Source organism: Protomyctophum bolini (genome assembly GCF_963924005.1).
Source record: "Protomyctophum bolini genome assembly, chromosome: 21".
Taxonomy (NCBI): domain Eukaryota; kingdom Metazoa; phylum Chordata; class Actinopteri; order Myctophiformes; family Myctophidae; genus Protomyctophum; species Protomyctophum bolini.
The window spans coordinates 25,763,572-25,780,383 of NC_137882.1; the positions used below are offsets into that span (position 1 = coordinate 25,763,572).

Here is a 16,812-nt window from a genome sequence, read left to right on the forward strand (position 1 = left end):
CAGTGTGACTTAGTTGCTATACTGTTGTTGTGAATGTGCGCTGAAAATCCCGTTGAGGTACAGGTGAGTCAGTGTATGTGCCTCCCCGGGATGGGGCTATAATATGCTATGTTTACAGTATGTTATAATGTACTGTTGTAGTGCTTATGCTGTAAGTAAGAGTAAGTAAGTAAAGCTTATAGGCGTACCCCTTAAAATTGCTGCGGGCGAAAACCTTTTGTCTCGATATTCTAACTTGTTGAGATTTTTCGTACATCAATGCAACTTTCAATGCACTCAACTTTTTGAGCTTGTAGATGCAAAAATAGCAAATTTTGCTATTTTCTTTATTTGAATCCTAAATGTTACTTTATTCTAATTAGGACTCAAATGCAGAACATCACCAAACATCTAAACAAAACACGCACCCCCTAGAAAGAGCTCTCGCACCACAGGGGGTGCACGCACCATGCAACCGGGGAACCCCTGGTTTAGTGCAATCAGATTTTCCTGTTTGGATGTATGGACTGTCAAGGCCAGAAAGTAGTTATTTTTGCCACTCAGTAGGTGTTCCCGCATAATGTCCGGGTATGATGATGAGGTCAAACGCATACCCTCTATACTAGGAAATATCTCATCTGCTATTTCAACTCCAGAACGCTGGTATGGTTCTGATATTGTTGAAGTGTCCTGCAAGAATAAATAACGTATGAATGGTGTATGAAAAGGATCTCCCATATGCCTCTCTCTCTCTGTAGTCTCCGCAACTGGATTTGATTGACACGGGCAACGGGCTAAAGGTGCAGACAGCCACGCCCCACCTTGTCAGCCTGGGCAGTGGGCGGCTGAGTATAGCTATCACCCTGCTGCCACTCAAAGAAGGTAATACACACACACACACACACACACGCACGCACGCACGCACGCACGCACACCTACTCCAAGGGAACAATAACACTTCAGGCTACATCTTAAATTAGATATACTGTAGAATTGGACAGCCCAGTACTATTGGACAGCTGTGTTCTCTCTCTCTCTCTCTCTCTCTCTCTCTGTGTCACACACAGGAGAGAGACACAGAGAGCCAAAAATCATTATCGGCCTGTCTCACTCTCACGCCTTGCACTCCTTACAGTCAGACGTCGGTTAGAATGAATTGAAAGGAAAACAAATGTAAGTATCGGGTCTGGGTCGCATCCTAGTCAAATCTTGCATGTGTGTGTGTGTGTGTGTGTGTGTGTGAACCCTTGTCGGTGATCAATCATAGTCATAGATATTATGACAGCCAAGTTCAAAAAGAGACTCCTGTAGCGTGAAATACTTAACGATCAGTGATGACTCCCCGAAGACTTCAAAAGTCTGATGTGTACTACGGGCCCATACTGTAGAGCCACTGCTGTGACAGACCAGAACACCCCCCCCCCCCCCTCCCCCCCCTCCATGGCTGCTGGTGCAGTGAGACAAGGTGGAACGTGATACTCTGAAAGGATGCTGGCTGTACAATGAAGCCATGGAGCACTTCCTCCCTCAGGGCTGCAGACTTAACACACACACGCATGCACGCACGCACGCTCACACACACGCTCACACACACGCTCACACACATGCGTGCGCTCAGACGCACACATACTGTATGCATATTGCACGGCGCGCACAAATGAAGAAGCACATACATGCACACATGCACGCACGCACGCACACACACAGTTCACAGCTCCACACACACTCTGTGATGTTTGTTTGGTGATATGATTGCAGTAGGCCTATATTTATAGTTATTCATATTTCATAGACTCCTCTGTCATCAGCAGTCCACAGGTGTGTGGGTGTCTCTCTCCCTCTCTTTCTCTCTCGTTTTCTCTCTCCTGTCTCCCACTCTTTCCCCCATCTCTCTCTCTCTCTCTTTCTCACACACACACACACACACACACACACACACACACACACACACACACACACACACACACACACACACACACACACACACACACACACACACACTCAACGTCAGGCCACAGGTGCCGTGCCATTGCGTCGTTACTATTCCAGTCACATGAATGATCGACCAGCACTCTAAAACAGGCCACAGCAGAGGAGATGAGAACAGATGGGGAGATCTACAGGCTGATACACTGACAGGAACACTTAAGATTCTAATTGATATACCTATCTATCTGATATCTGTAATAATCTACAGTAGATCTTTTTGGGTTCAAACAAAATGTTTTTGGTGGAAAAAGTAAAAACTCTATTATTCTGATATATTATAAATAAATGCACAGGTGGGTTGCCAATTTCAGCCAATATATGAACCTTTATTGAGCAAAGGATATCCACTTTCCGAGGGGGTCCAGCAACATACAGCAAATACAGAACAATACAGCAAGTACATTCATACATACATAATCGAGGACAAAACAAACAACAAAGCTCTCCTAAAACCAGCCGCTCCCACCCCACCTAATCACCCGCAACATAGTATCAATAAATCAATATAGTCATGTAATGATATCCGTATGTAAAGATGATGACCATACTGTACACCGGAAGCCACAAGACAGGCCGAGTATCATAACAGACATGCATACCATAAAAACCACATCGTTGATGAATACACAGAGTACAAACATGCACATGATATAGTAAATAAGTATAGTAAAATCAGGAATGAGTACCCATTCATCAGCTTCAATTTGTATGGTGTTCCAATTCAGTTCTCTCTCCTGATTGATAACATTGTTATCCTGACCTGAAAATGTTTTTTTCTGTTTACTATTAGTGCTGGATAGACGGGCAGTCTCCTGTCACTGAATAATACTCTATAATGATTATTATTATATCAGAATACAGAGTTATTGAACTTTTGTTTTAACAAAACAATATCACATAGCCAGAGCCTAGTTATTTTGAAGTCAGTGTGGTGACACTTTGTTTAAACTGCCAATCAAGTATTCTAAGCATGTTGCAGATGTGGTAAACATAACATGATAACTGTTTGAGCCACTAGGAACCCCGGCCCGCCTGTGGCACACACGACACACCAGACTCTCACATTCTATTCCAACAGTGAATAGAAAACATTTACATTCTCAGAGTTAAATAACACTTTGGATTATATTGTTTACTGCGGAGTCCCCACATTGTTTGGCTGAAGTGTTGCTCGCTTATCCATCCCTCAGCTAGTGTGCAAATGTCAAACATTTAATTACTTGCAAGCTGGAATTCATTGTCCTAAATATTGTTTTGCAGAGATTGAAAAACAAGGGAAACAAATCAATCAAGATATTTATTCAAGAGTGTGGTTTTTAGCCTTTTTTTAAATCTTGGTTTAGGGTTGCCTTGTTTGCAATCAACACAGCTTGATTGCAAGCTTACTTTACCCAGGGCATGGTCCTTCTCTCAGTCTTAGCAAAAGTATTGTTTTGAGAGAAATAAACAAAGTTTCAAAACTGTTCTGTAGTCTAGACTGTAACAACTGTAAAATAAATCCCCTAGACTAGAGTCTAGAGCAGTGGTTCTCAAACTGGGGTCCAGTGACTCTCAGGGTCCTTGACCTTGAAGGGTCTCTAAATTGACCATTGCAAGTCAGTAACTCTGAGTATACAAATGCCAAATGCACTCGGAAAGGGTCCATTTGGTTACATGGTTTTTGGACAAAATAGAGAGATCTGCAATGTTCACTGAGAACAATGCCAGGCCAAGGATGATTGGAATTCTACATCTTTGTACAGTCTTATATTAAAATAATATCTTTCGCTTGACTAGACTTGCAGGTAATGCCACTATAACTAGACTAATTGACAAATAGCTATAATAGTGGATCACATTGAAAAGACGGATAGTTGATTTGTTGCCTATATAAAACCATTATACTGGATACATAGTGAAATACTATACACTATACATAGTATACTGACTCATAAGACTATGATAAATGTAACACGGCTATAATTCCATCAAATGCAGAAGTTAATATCAAAATGGTATCTTGTTTATGTGCCTTTCATGCAGCCGCTTGTCACATTGGCTTGCCAGACGCTGATGCAATGTCACAGCTAGCCGTGCCCCCCCTAAGTTTCACTGAAGAATGCTAACAATGTAAACAAGCCATTTTAGGGCAACTGAACCTCTCTATTCCCACAGAGTCACAACTGCTGAAGAAATAAATGTTAGCTAACAGAGGTATTCATCATCATAAATGTTAAAACAACAGCACTCTTTTGGCTCAATATGCCTCGGTTTAGGTTATCTATCAACAGAGAGTTAGAGTTGAGATTAAAAAATTATACTGTCATCCAGCATGACTAATTGTATAGACCGCATACAATAATAGACAATATATATACAGTAATGACGAGTGAGCATGCGTGTATCATGCATACGGTATGTGTGTCTTTCTAAATTATATGCAGATGTATGAGCATACAATTCAATTCAATTCAATTCAAAGGGCTTTATTGGCATGAGAAAACATACGTTTACATTGCCAAAGCAGAAAGAACAATACAACGATACAGCAATACAATCAGAACAAAAATTATGTACTTTGAAGGTCAGAATCTTCAATAGATCAACTTCTGTGTACCAAGATCACTTGATGCATACACATTTTTATTTGTGTAGCCCTTTTCAAAAGAATGTGCTTTTAGACCTGGTATAAAACAGCGGCGAATAGAATCACAGCCAGAACTTAAGCATGCCATATATGTAATGACATCCACTCTGTGTGTGTTTTATGTGATGTTCCAGGAGTGACTCGTATTGGCCGGGAAGATGCCCCGGTGCCTCAGGACATCACTATCCAAGGAGCTGGCATAGAGGCAGAACACTGTCTGATCTTCAATGAAGGTTGGTAGAGACACTACATCAGTGGTCTCGGTTTAAAAAGGATATCCATTGAGGTCCTGTGTATTCAATTCACAGAGACATTTAAACACATACAATAGTAGTGTACCACAGCAGTGGCAAGCAGTAGTGGAAAGCAGTGGGAGGTATTCAGTCAATTTCAGTGGCATGCACAGATAGACACTAGGGCTGTATTTTGCGTGTCTTAAGTACCAGGTCTTATTCCCTAACTTGAGTAAACTAAAGACCTGGAGGCGTGATCAGTGCTCTTTGGCCACTCAGAATAGCCAAATGGCATTGATCACGCCTCCAGGTCTTTAGTTTACTCAAGTTAGGGAATAAGACCTGGTACTTAAGACACGCAAAATACAGCCCTAAGGGGTGCTAGAGCCATTTTCCCTCTGGACAAATGTGTTTCAGTTGAGCACCTGCCCATCTAAATCTCTGTGCACGCCACTGGAGGTATTAATTGTCATAACGACTCAATTGGGAGGGGGAAAAATGGTAAAAAGAAAACGATTGTTCCCGACCAATGTGGCTTACAGTGCAGGAGCTTATCTCCTGTTTCTGTTGCCTGAGGCGGCTTGATGTACAAGTACACCCCCTGGGCATGAGTCTAGTTATATTTCAGGGACTTGCCCCCAATCCACCCCTTGATGCTGCAGGGTGGCATTGGGTACCATTTGTTTCGTTACGACTCTACCAGGGATTGAACCCTGACCTCCCAATCTCAGGGCAAGACACACTAATCACAAGGCCTGGCCACTGAGCCGGTAAAATCTCTGATTAATTGGCCCATAAAGATGTCTGTTTTCTGAACTGGCATGGCTCTGTGGTCAACCGAGCTCACCCCACAGCGGAATGTCTGCTTAATATTTCTGAAATTTCAGGATTCTGTGGAATGATGGCTAGAATTATTTTAGAAAGAAGACGAGACTCCCCACACTGACAGAACTTTTCTCAGGGGCTGCAAGTACAATCAACTCCAAACAGAAGAGATCAAAAGTTCCCTAACTATATGGTGCAGTTGAACAGGCTGAAATCCCGGCATTAACTATGATAAATATATAAATATATGTTATAACATATAAGAAAATGCCTTAAGTCTGAACGGTGTCACATTGGTGGCAAGAATTGAAAAATCAAAACTAACATGAAAAGCAATTGTGTGATGGAGTATAAATTCAGCCTAAAACTTAAATAAGGGAATGGTTTATTTTCACAGTTATTTGAATTGATTTGATTTTTTTTCAACATCAAACCAACCTGAATTGGGTAGACCGCTCAAACGCTCACCATATTGTCTCTGTCACACAGGAGGGGTGGTGACTCTGGACCCCTGTGGTCACCTCTGCAGTCTGGATGGAGTACAGGTCACGGTGCCCACACCACTCACACAGGGTAAGAAGAGATGACCCTCCTCTGGGTCACGCACAAACAAAAACAAACAAATGAACTCTCTCACTGTCTCTCTCTCTCACACACACACACACACACACACACACACACACACACACACACACACACACACACACACACACGGTGTGCACGGCTGCTCATTCTTGCTCATGTACATGTGCAAGCACGAGATCAGACGCTGGCATGCTCTAAGATGCAGTGCATACTGTCTCTCTCTGGCACACACAGCCAACACAAGGGGCACAAACAAGTATTGGTATGTTGCCATCTACTGGCCTACAGCAGCATGCAAGTTGACGTATAAACAGACAACTAAAAGTAAAAGTGTCTTTCTGTTATTGACTACAGTAGATTGCATGAGGGCACATACTTTCGGCATTTCATAACCCAGAGAGAGAGAGAGAGAGAGAGAGAGAGAGAGAGAGAGAGAGACAACACACAAATGGTTAGTTTGCGGTTTGGTTAGCTTGCATTCCTCTCAATGTGTGCATGAGTCATACTCGTACAGTTAAGTTATATGTCTGAAGAGTGTGTGTGTACTGTGTGTGTGTGTGTGTGTGTGTGTGCGTGTGTGTGTGTGTGTGTGTGTGTGTGTGTGTGTGTGTGTGTGTGCGCGCGCGCGCTCGCGCAAGTGCGTGCATCCTGGTTTGGCCTCCTACCATGGAGGGTTCGTTACATTAGTGGTGGTTTGGAACCTCTAGCCGATCCAATGACTCACAGCTTCCAACGACGGCATAGTACACACTAGTCTCCAAAACACCGTAGTGCAGTGGTTCCCAAAACCTATAGCTCCGGGCCCAAAAGAGACATTTAAAACTATAGCAGATCTGTAGCAGATCTCCAAGCTCAACGCGTCGCAATGGGATGCGTTGTTAGCTTGCAGGTCTGCTATATATTCACTTCTGCTTAAAGATAATTCAGGATAAGGATCCTGATTCGTTTTGGATGTCGTATGAATGTTGTATGTTACGTTTTTGTTTTTGTTTAAGGGAAATAGAGAAAGCATGCCTGTTGCGCTGGAGAACGATGTAGGCTATACATCGTAGCCTGTGTGGGCTGGGCATCTTATGGTGCAGGACACTATTATAAAAAGAAATCAATCCATAACTCAATCAGTCTTATAATAATATGTAAGGAATTATTTTTTATGTTTTGTAATAATAATACAGTATACAAAAAATGGTATATTTACTCATGACCCATAAAAATGGGTCCCAACACATTGTTTGGGAAACGCTGGTGTAGTTAATAATAAAATAAACACCCACACGCACGCATGCACACGCACACACACACACTCACTCACACACACACACACACTCACACAGGTCTACACAGACCTCTTATCTTTCTCACGTCTCTCTCTGCCTTGTCTCTCTTTGTTTGCTGATCAGTTAATCTCTGCGTCTATCTGGCTGTTTATTTAACTTCATCTATCTGTGTGTCTGTCTGCCCTTCTCTCTCTCTCTCTCTCTCTCTCTCTCTCTCTCTCTCTCTTCAGCCTTCAGCATCTCCCTTTCTTTTTCGACTGCTCTCATTCTCTTCAATGTTTATCCTTTTCTATTTATTTCACAGAATGTACAACCCCCTCACGCATTCTCTCTCTCTCTCCCTTCTTCAACCAGATGACACTAATTTTTCTCAGCCTTCCCGCTACCAGTTCAGATGTGTTTCTCCACAGCTATTTGGGTACTTAAAGGAGCACCCATGTTCAACATTATCTTCATGTAGTTGGTCCTCCTCACTAATCGAGAAGAATGAAGAATAAACCCGGTTTTATTTGTCACTAACTTATGTATCAATAAAAATACATTTTAATCTCATACCTAAACACTACCATTTTAACAGCATATCACAACTTAACCATCACTAATCTAATCTAATTAATTAGCTTTAATTAATTAACCATTTACACTAATACCTAAACTTAGCCATTAGCTTATACCTGAACTCCAGTAAACTCTGCACATGCTGATTTAGTGAGCCCTTTTCAGTTTCACTGTACAAGTCTTTGTACTTAGCCATACCAGAGGCGTATCTACAATAAGGCGAGGGCAGGCGTCCGCCTGTCCAAATCCATTTCTGGCCAAAAGCCATACAATGAGAAAAAAAGAGGACAAAAACAAGACCTGAGAACTATTAGTGGACAGCTGATTGGCCGTTGCGGTAGAGCGCGACCCTCAGTCACCCATTGGAATGTAAATGCATGCCTTTCAGCCTTTGTATCCCATTCGTCTGGCAGGTATATCTCTTTGAAAACCTTTAGTGCTACGATTGTGTGCGGGGAGACGACAGTTAACACATCTTGCCTGCCCAAAAAGTAATTCCTGGATACGCCACTGAGACGTCATACATGGCTTAATCTTTGAAACAAGCGTAATGCTATTGACAGGATCAACCAGGTAGTATTTTTAAGGCATTCCTACTTAATTGGGCAGTACAGTGAAGCAGTTTGACAGAGCTATACTGTAGGGTGCCAGTCAGAGACAAATCTGACTAAAGTGACTATATTAAGTTAGCCAAGTCAAATGAAAAACCCATGATGCCACAATGCAGCCTTGGCCTTCACTAAAGAATATACTAAAGCATGACCAACAATGACGTTTTCTAATTGCGACCTTTCACTTCTTTCCGTCTATTTGTTTAGCCTTGTTGTTTTTCTCTGTGGAAGGCTGGTCGCTGTCAGTTAAATATTGACCAGGCCATTTGTCTTCCCGCTGCGACTGGCCCGATTCAAATATTGACATCGTCTTGGTGTGTCTATACAGTCGGAGGCAGGGGCATTGTGCGGGGGCTAGAGAGGTTGGAGACCAAAGAAAGAGCGGGAGAAAGGTAAAAACCAGGGCAGGTCAAGAGGGTGAGATAGTTTGGAAAGTGGACGATTGACAAGTGTAACGCCTGATGATGCCTCGAACCCGGGTCTAACGCATGGGAAACCAAACATCTACTGCTGGGTCAAGAGGGAATCCCCCTTGGCTAGGGGAGATATTAGTTGTTAGTTGTTAGGATTCAGGCTGAGCAACTGACGCACGCACGCACGCAGCCACGCACGCAGCCACGCACGCACGCACTCACTCACTCACTCACTCACTCACGCACGCACGCACACACACACACACACACACACACACACACACACACACACACACACACACACACACACACACACACACACACACACACATACACACACACACACACACACACACACACACACACACACACACTATTCAGCCTACCATGCAGGGTGTGATTTGACATGGCCATGTTTAGGATGTGATCCATTGTTTGCTGGTACTGTACCACAGGACTTGGCCAGGGATCAACACAGCTTCACTCACACCTCATTACGACGGTGGCATTTCTAATCTAATAACGACTTAATAGTGTTCTTATTATTCTTATTGTTCTTAACGGTAAGAACAGCAACAAACACTCATTATGTTTGAACAATAGGCCATTCTTCTCTACCCTGGAATAATAATCCTTTACACCTGGACCTGGTTCTTATTTGCATCTCTCATAACCTCTACTCTAACTAAATCTTATCCGTCATGTTGATGTGTGTGGTTTATTTTCCACATGCCTGGTTGCTTGCTGGTAACCTCGCTTCACCAGGCTTTCCACCTCGGAGGAAAGGTTGCTGCCTGCTGGCGTCAATTTCCACATGGGATGTGATAGGTTGTTGCTGGAGACAAGGCAGCCATTCAGCAATCGGAAGTACTCGTCAGTATGGTTGCCACTTGCCAGTGTTGCCAACTGTCGTGACAGAAATAAGCTAACCAACCTCCAAAAACCAGCCAAGCAACTGTGAGGGCCAAATCATGGCAAGTTTGGCTGGAAATAAGTGGCCTTGGCAACCCACTACTTCTCGCAGACTACTGGTGTCAGTCTGGTCGTGCATTAAGTTTCATAGTATGAACCGTCTTTCAGCTTTCAGCTCGTAGAAAAAAGAAAGAAGTCTAGGACATTGGTTCTCAAAGTGGGGTCCAGGGACCCCAGAAAAAGTAGTTAGCATAGCATCACATCCTCTTTTTTTTTTTTTTTTTTTTTTACATAAATCCTTTCTTCTGGTGGTCTCAGATGAGGCCAAATATGTATACATTTGGGGGTCCTTGGCACGAAAACGTTTGAGAACTACTGGTAATTGCCACCCCCAAATGATGCCCCGATTCAGTGGAACACCTGAGTATCCCAACTCAACTCAAAATGTGAAAACACAGACATGCAGTGTGGTCTGCAATCAGAGTGATATGTTGACTTTCACATTTTTTATTATTCCATATCTACAGGGTGATTATGAAACTCTCCTGTCTCACAGAGTTCATTCTGTTCTCATGCAGAGGCGAAATCTATCTCTGATGGATATAACTGCTGTAACACATAGCCATATTTGCACACTTGCATACATGTGTCCACACACGCGCGCACACACACACACACACACACACACACACACACACACACACACACACACACACACACACACACACACACACACACACACACACACACACACACACACACACACACACACACACACACACACACACACACACACACGCATGCACGCACACAAGCATGCATGCACACGGCACACGCGCGCACGCACACACGGCCGCAGGCACACACATGCACGCACGTGATGGATCATGTCCATCGGTCTGTTTCTTTGCAATATTTGTTTTTTTTAAGCAACAGATAACAAACATGTGACCTGTGGGGGGGGAGAGAGAGAGAGAGAGAGAGAGAGAGAGAGAGAGAGAGAGAGAGAGAGAGAATATGAGCTTGGATCAAAGTGCTCTATGAATAAAGGTTCTATCTAGTTCTCCATCATTCTCCTATTCCTCCTGTCTCTTTTTCTATTGTTCATCTTCCTCTCTGTCTCCCAATATCTCTTTCTCTATTTACCCCCCCCCCCCCTTTCTCTTTCTCTCCACCTCCCTAAAGTTACTTAATTTATCTCGTGATGCAGTTCTTTCCAAAACTTTTTGTCAGCACTGAACAATGAGAAAAAGCCACATAGCCTCTCTATGCCTTTTAAATGAACCGGATCTGTGGTCACTGACTTAACTGTGTGTGTCATAATTCCTGCTCGTTTTCCACACACTCCAGAATAGTGAGAGAGTCCAATAGAATATAGTCCATAGAGATAGAGGGGCATTATGTTTCATTCCTATGTGCCTAGAAGGAGAGAGGAGGAAAATAGGTAGGTACAGGACAAAGGAAGAAAGAGTCAAAGGGGGCGTCCACCAAATACCTCGCCGTCTTATTACCCTTTGTACCTACCAACTACATAGCCGGGGGGTTGGGAGGAATAGCGACATTGGGCTTTTTAATTATTTACAGTCGAATCACAAATCACCTTGGCGTGTCGGCGTGCTTTTCATTGTCGCTAGAGGCTAGAGGCGTCGTTAAATGAGACGACATCGTGTACGGGAGTTTTCCAGGGTGTCTTTTATAGAACCATATGTGGCTCAAAGAAAGTAAAACCCCCTCTCTCTCGCAGTTGGTGCGCTCCGATCGCTGCAGAGCAGACTCGTGGATGGTAAATCAGTGGACTCACTGCACTGCTGCCTTCGACACGCACAAGAGCAACAGTTATTGTAGAGGGGTAATATAACAATATACAAAGAACCGACTGAGGGGATTTGTTTTCCTTCCCAGTTAATCGGTTTCGGCCTATTTTTTTCCTTCATATTTTAAAAATTTGGTCATGATAGTTCTTCAGGCGTAAACGAAGAGAAGTTGTTTTCGACGTGAGTGACTCGCAGGCAACACTGAATGGGATCATAAAAAGGTTTGTAAAAGTTTAGCTGTTCTGCAGAAGTTCAGAGAGTTTAGCTCTGCAATCTGTTGCATCTCTCTCTCTTTCGGTTGCTTTTTATGTCTATTTTGTTTACAGCATGCAAGCCATCAAGCCATGCATCCCAAGCAGTCCAGACACTTCTCTTTAAAGTCTCTCTGGGATTTAAACGTTGCTGTTTTCATGCAAAGGAAAAGCAAATATACACTTGATTGATCAGATAAAACGTTGTTTAGTTTTTCACCATACAGTCGTCTGCTCATCATGAGTCGATGTCGTCTAGCTCTGGTCCACAGCTCCAGAGCCAGATGTAGTCTAAGGTCTTTGCCTCTCCTCCTTCTTTTTACGGTGGCTAAACGTTAGACAACGTTTCATCCCCCAGTATTAAAGTAATATTAGTATCGCGTTTCATCCCCCCAGTAATGTAATATTAGTATCGTGTGTTTGGACAAACTGCATTGTTTATGAGCCGCTGTAGTTGATTAGTCTACTAACGACATCGTTGCTGTCTCTGTCGCAATGCACTGCAGCAGCAAACCAATCCCAAAAGAATGCGTTGCGTTCATTTAATTTCCTCGAGATTTACGACCCAAAGTTTGGAAATAATCAACTTGCAACTTTGTTGGATCCACCCCATTGTCTACGTTTATAGCTGGGGAGGTTCTGCAGTGCAGACTGCTGTGTGTTTGGAATGGATGGATGAGACATTCAGAGGCAGGCAGCAGCCCCCAAGGCTGTAAAGTAAACAGTCACCATGGGCTGGCTACCTGACACCTGGAAACAATACCCCACGCATTGTCCCTGTCCTCAACCTACACCACACTTCACTTCTAAAAATGAGAGATTGTGTGTTAAACTTAAACCAGTCTTCTCTGCCTGTCTGTATTCTAAGCAAGGGATAATCAATGTGCAGGAGGAGTTGGAGGTAATTATTCAGAAATAAAGCCTGACAGGGTGATTAGAGCTGGATTATCCACATGGCATAATAACCTTTACACTATGTTGGACCTTTGCTGACCCAGGAATCAGGATCATTCGTGTGTGTGTGTGTGTGTGTGTGTGTGTGTGTGTGTGTGTGTTTGTGTGTGTGAGAGAGAGAGAGAGTGTGTGTTTGTTTATTGGTATTTTATGTTTGTTGTGTTTTGTGTGTATTTGAGAGAGATTCATAAACTAAACTAGAAACAAAGGCTCAATGGAGCATACATCTCTGCCAGGAGGCACACATACTTTCTCTGTTGGTACATGTGATGTTATTGTTGGGGGGGGGGGGCTAATGACAAAGGATCCTGATGGTTAATGCCTTGTGTTAAGAGGCTGGTAATACACATTGGGCCGGGAATGTAACGGACAGCGGCCCCTATATGTCTATCCAAAACGACATAAAATACTAAAGCATTTACAGCAGGCATCCAAAGTGCAGCAATCAGCTGATGAGCCAGCATATTATTAAAGTAATTACAAACTAGATAATTATTGATATATTGGGTTTGCGGCTGTCAACTTCAAAGACCTGAGGAAACATATGTTTTTGAGGGGCGCTAGCCCCTCCTATATTCAGCTATAGCGTAGATCTTTGTCCTAACACAAACATTAAATGCAATTAACAATGAATGGAGAATTTACAATTTATGCGTCTGAGCAAATCGACATGTTGCGCCATGATGATGTATTGTACGATGATAAGAGCGCCCCTCACTCCACACAGGTGTGACTTTTCTATGACGTAGGGATCAATGTTTAATACATTTGTTATTAATTCCCCCCTATGTTCAATCAGAACTAAGTGAAAGGCTAAGGCTCAATCCCTTCCACTAATGTTTGCAGCCGAACAACAATGTTGAAACTCAAGGGGCTGCTTGACGCTCATTCTTGTCACATGAGTTTCTTGGCCTAGTACTGGCAGCCGTGTGCACAAGAACCGTGGCACTGATCGGCGCAGTAGTTTGGTTTGTGAGATTAGCTGTGGACACATAGGGGATTAAATGTAATCTCCCGTCCGGCCATGCCGCCTTCGGCCTGGCAGAGATAATCACACCACCGAGTCACCGGCTGACTCCCTTGAGGAAGATCTAGTTTATTGTATGTTTTCATAACATCACTGCTCAACCCTGGTGGCCCTGGAGGGGTTAATTTGTGGTTTCAGGGCCAATTTACGCTCCCGGTGGGACTTTTGTTAGTGTGTGTGTGTGTGTGTAACTGTGTAACTGTGTAACTGACTGTGTATGCGTGCACAGATTTTTACAATTTAGGCATTTAACAGATGCTCTTATGCAGAGCAAGATTGCAGTAAACCACGGCACCAAACTTTAACAGTCAACCAACAACAGAAGAGGTCAAGTCAGAGTGGCAAAATCTAAAGATTGCAATAATTAACGGCGCATGAACTTTAGAGGTCAACCACCAACAACGGTGTCAACGGCCCATGAACTTTAGAAGTCAACCACCAACTACGGTGTCAAGTCAATACTAGTGCCAAGAAAACAATGTGCTACATGATGGCATAATGTAATGTGTATGCATGGCTTGTATGTCGTATGTGTTTATTAAGAGACCCCTGATGTTTCATAATTGGTCACTGAAATTCTGTAACACATTTGCTATATGCAGCAGCCCGTAACACCTGCAGCAACAGGGGGGTAAGGGGGGGGGACTTCATCCAAGCAGATGTATCCACACTCAATCGTCATCATTGGGGTTTATTTTTCATCCAAACATAATGGTCCTAATCTGGCAGTTCCTCCACTCATGTTAACCAAACAGAGCAACAGGTTCGAGTTTCCTCCTCCCATAACATTGTGGCGAGAGTGTAGTGGCTTTCACTCAGATCTATATATGGGGGGAGAAATTGGGTCCAGACTGCGATACGAGCTCGTACATCTGGGCCTTCAAAGGCTCTGAGGTCTGCCTTTGGAGATGGCAAACTTTCAATTAGCCTTTTATATATGTTTATATATACAGACTGATTTGAGTTTTTTTTATGTTGTTTGATGGTAGCATGTTAGAGGTGTACATGTTTGTTATGAGCCAATTAAAAATGTTAAATTAGCCGATAAAAGCGAGAAAAGGCGAGGAAATTAATTTAGTCTTTTAGGGGGATGTATGCGTGGGGGGTACATGTGTTTTTCTGTGTGTGTGTGTGTGTGTGTGTGTGTGTGTCATTGTCGAACTTGAAATTAGCCTACATACAAGTGGGCAAGATTATTTTTTGTGTACATGCTCTTGTACCTCTGTCACTCACACATGGGTATGGTTTGAGGTTATGGTTTGGAGAGGGAATTTCTTCAGAAGTATAGCAATACACATGTTTATGTATATAAACATGTGTGTAGGAGGAGTCCTGAATTGACCTCACGGATGCTGTTTTCCATGTAATTCACTAGAATCTCTCTCTGCTGTATCTCCATCTGATCTGTCTGCCTCTGTCAATGCTCTTCTTTAGTGTTACATCTTGTCATTCTTGTGTACATACAGGTATTTTAGTTTGGCTGACTGGCTATGGGCTGTGCATCTTATGTTATCAGTCTGAATTTACTGCAGTTAATTGTCTCCACCAGTTATGGGGAGAGAGTATGTCTGTGTGTGTGTGTGTGTGTGTGTGTGTGTGTGTGTGTGTGTGTCCGTCCGTCCGTCTGTGTACAGCTACGACATTGGCTTTCAAAGTTTGCAGGATTGGCCCGTTTTGAACAAAAAGACTCAAATCCCGCAGCGTGCAGTTTTTGTGAAATCTTCCACAGATGTTCCTACTATAGGCTGAGGAATATATACCACCCTTTTCACATTGGCCTGTTATTGCGCCACCAACAGGTGGACTTTTGCAAAACACATTTTTGGAACAAAAGGCCTCAAATCATCCAATTGCCATCCAAGGCGTAAGAATAAATGGCACCCTTTTCACATTGGCTTATTATAGCGGCACCAGGAGGCCACAACCTGACCTGCCCTGGTTGAGACCTGTGCCCCGAGAGGTACTTTTTCTAGTTCATTACTCACTCACTCACTCACTCATATACATATAGGAGGAGAGGTTATAGCTTGGTATAGACTTTTGAAAGTCTCTCTCTCTCTCTCTCTCTCTCTCTCTCTCTCTCTCTCTCTCTCTCTCTCTCTCTCTCTCTCTCTCTCTCTCTCTCTCTCTCTCTCTCTCTCTCTCTCCATCTCTCCACCCCATGCCTGTGTTGTGGATGGGGGGAGGAGGAGGAGAGGATTAGCCTGTGGTTATTTGTTAGCCCAGGGTTAGAGGAAATGAGTACAAGTGGATCCTGTGAACAAATAATGACGACCGCACATTTCAGTCACCTCTCCGCTCAAATCTGGCACATAGGGAGTCTAATAAGACTGGGAAATTAGCTCTTTTACGAGAGTAGACATGGTGGCGAGGTGTTTGTGTGTGTGTGTGTGTGTGTGAGTGTGGTGTGGTGTGGTGTGGTGTGGTGTTGTGTTGTGTGTGTGTGCGCACATGTGTGAGCATGCACTGTTATGCTAAATACTAACACACATTACTAACACACATTACTCATGTCTGGCGTTGAACACCTACTATTAGCTTTTGCTCACACAAGCATTCATGGATACAGGACCTTACCTCTCTTTTGTCTATTGCTCTGTTTCTCAGACACACTGATCCTTTGATGTGTGTGTGAGTGTGTGTGTGTGTGTGTGTGTGTGTGTGTGTGTGTGTGTGTGTGTGCGCGCGCCATGCTGCCACATCCGCATGGTGTGTGTTCGAACCTGCAAGATAGTGTTTATGTGAGTGAGTATTTGGG

At 43.3% G+C, this 16,812-nt stretch overlaps 1 protein-coding gene across 7 annotated transcripts in view; it reads left to right on the forward strand.

Annotated features, from left to right (window-relative positions):
* The window catches only part of phldb2b (pleckstrin homology-like domain, family B, member 2b), an 83,344-nt gene that overhangs the window by 16,395 nt on the left and 50,137 nt on the right, over window positions 1-16,812 (forward strand). For 6 of the 7 annotated variants that reach the window (XM_080793497.1, XM_080793495.1, XM_080793499.1 and 3 more), the window contains exons 3-5: window positions 738-861; window positions 4,729-4,827; window positions 6,142-6,225. In XM_080793497.1, the coding sequence (XP_080649623.1) occupies window positions 738-861; window positions 4,729-4,827; window positions 6,142-6,225 (307 nt within the window). Of the gene's footprint in view, window positions 1-737; window positions 862-4,728; window positions 4,828-6,141; window positions 6,226-11,833; window positions 12,044-16,812 lie in introns of those variants that run through there. The other variant, XM_080793501.1, reaches the window with a different exon arrangement.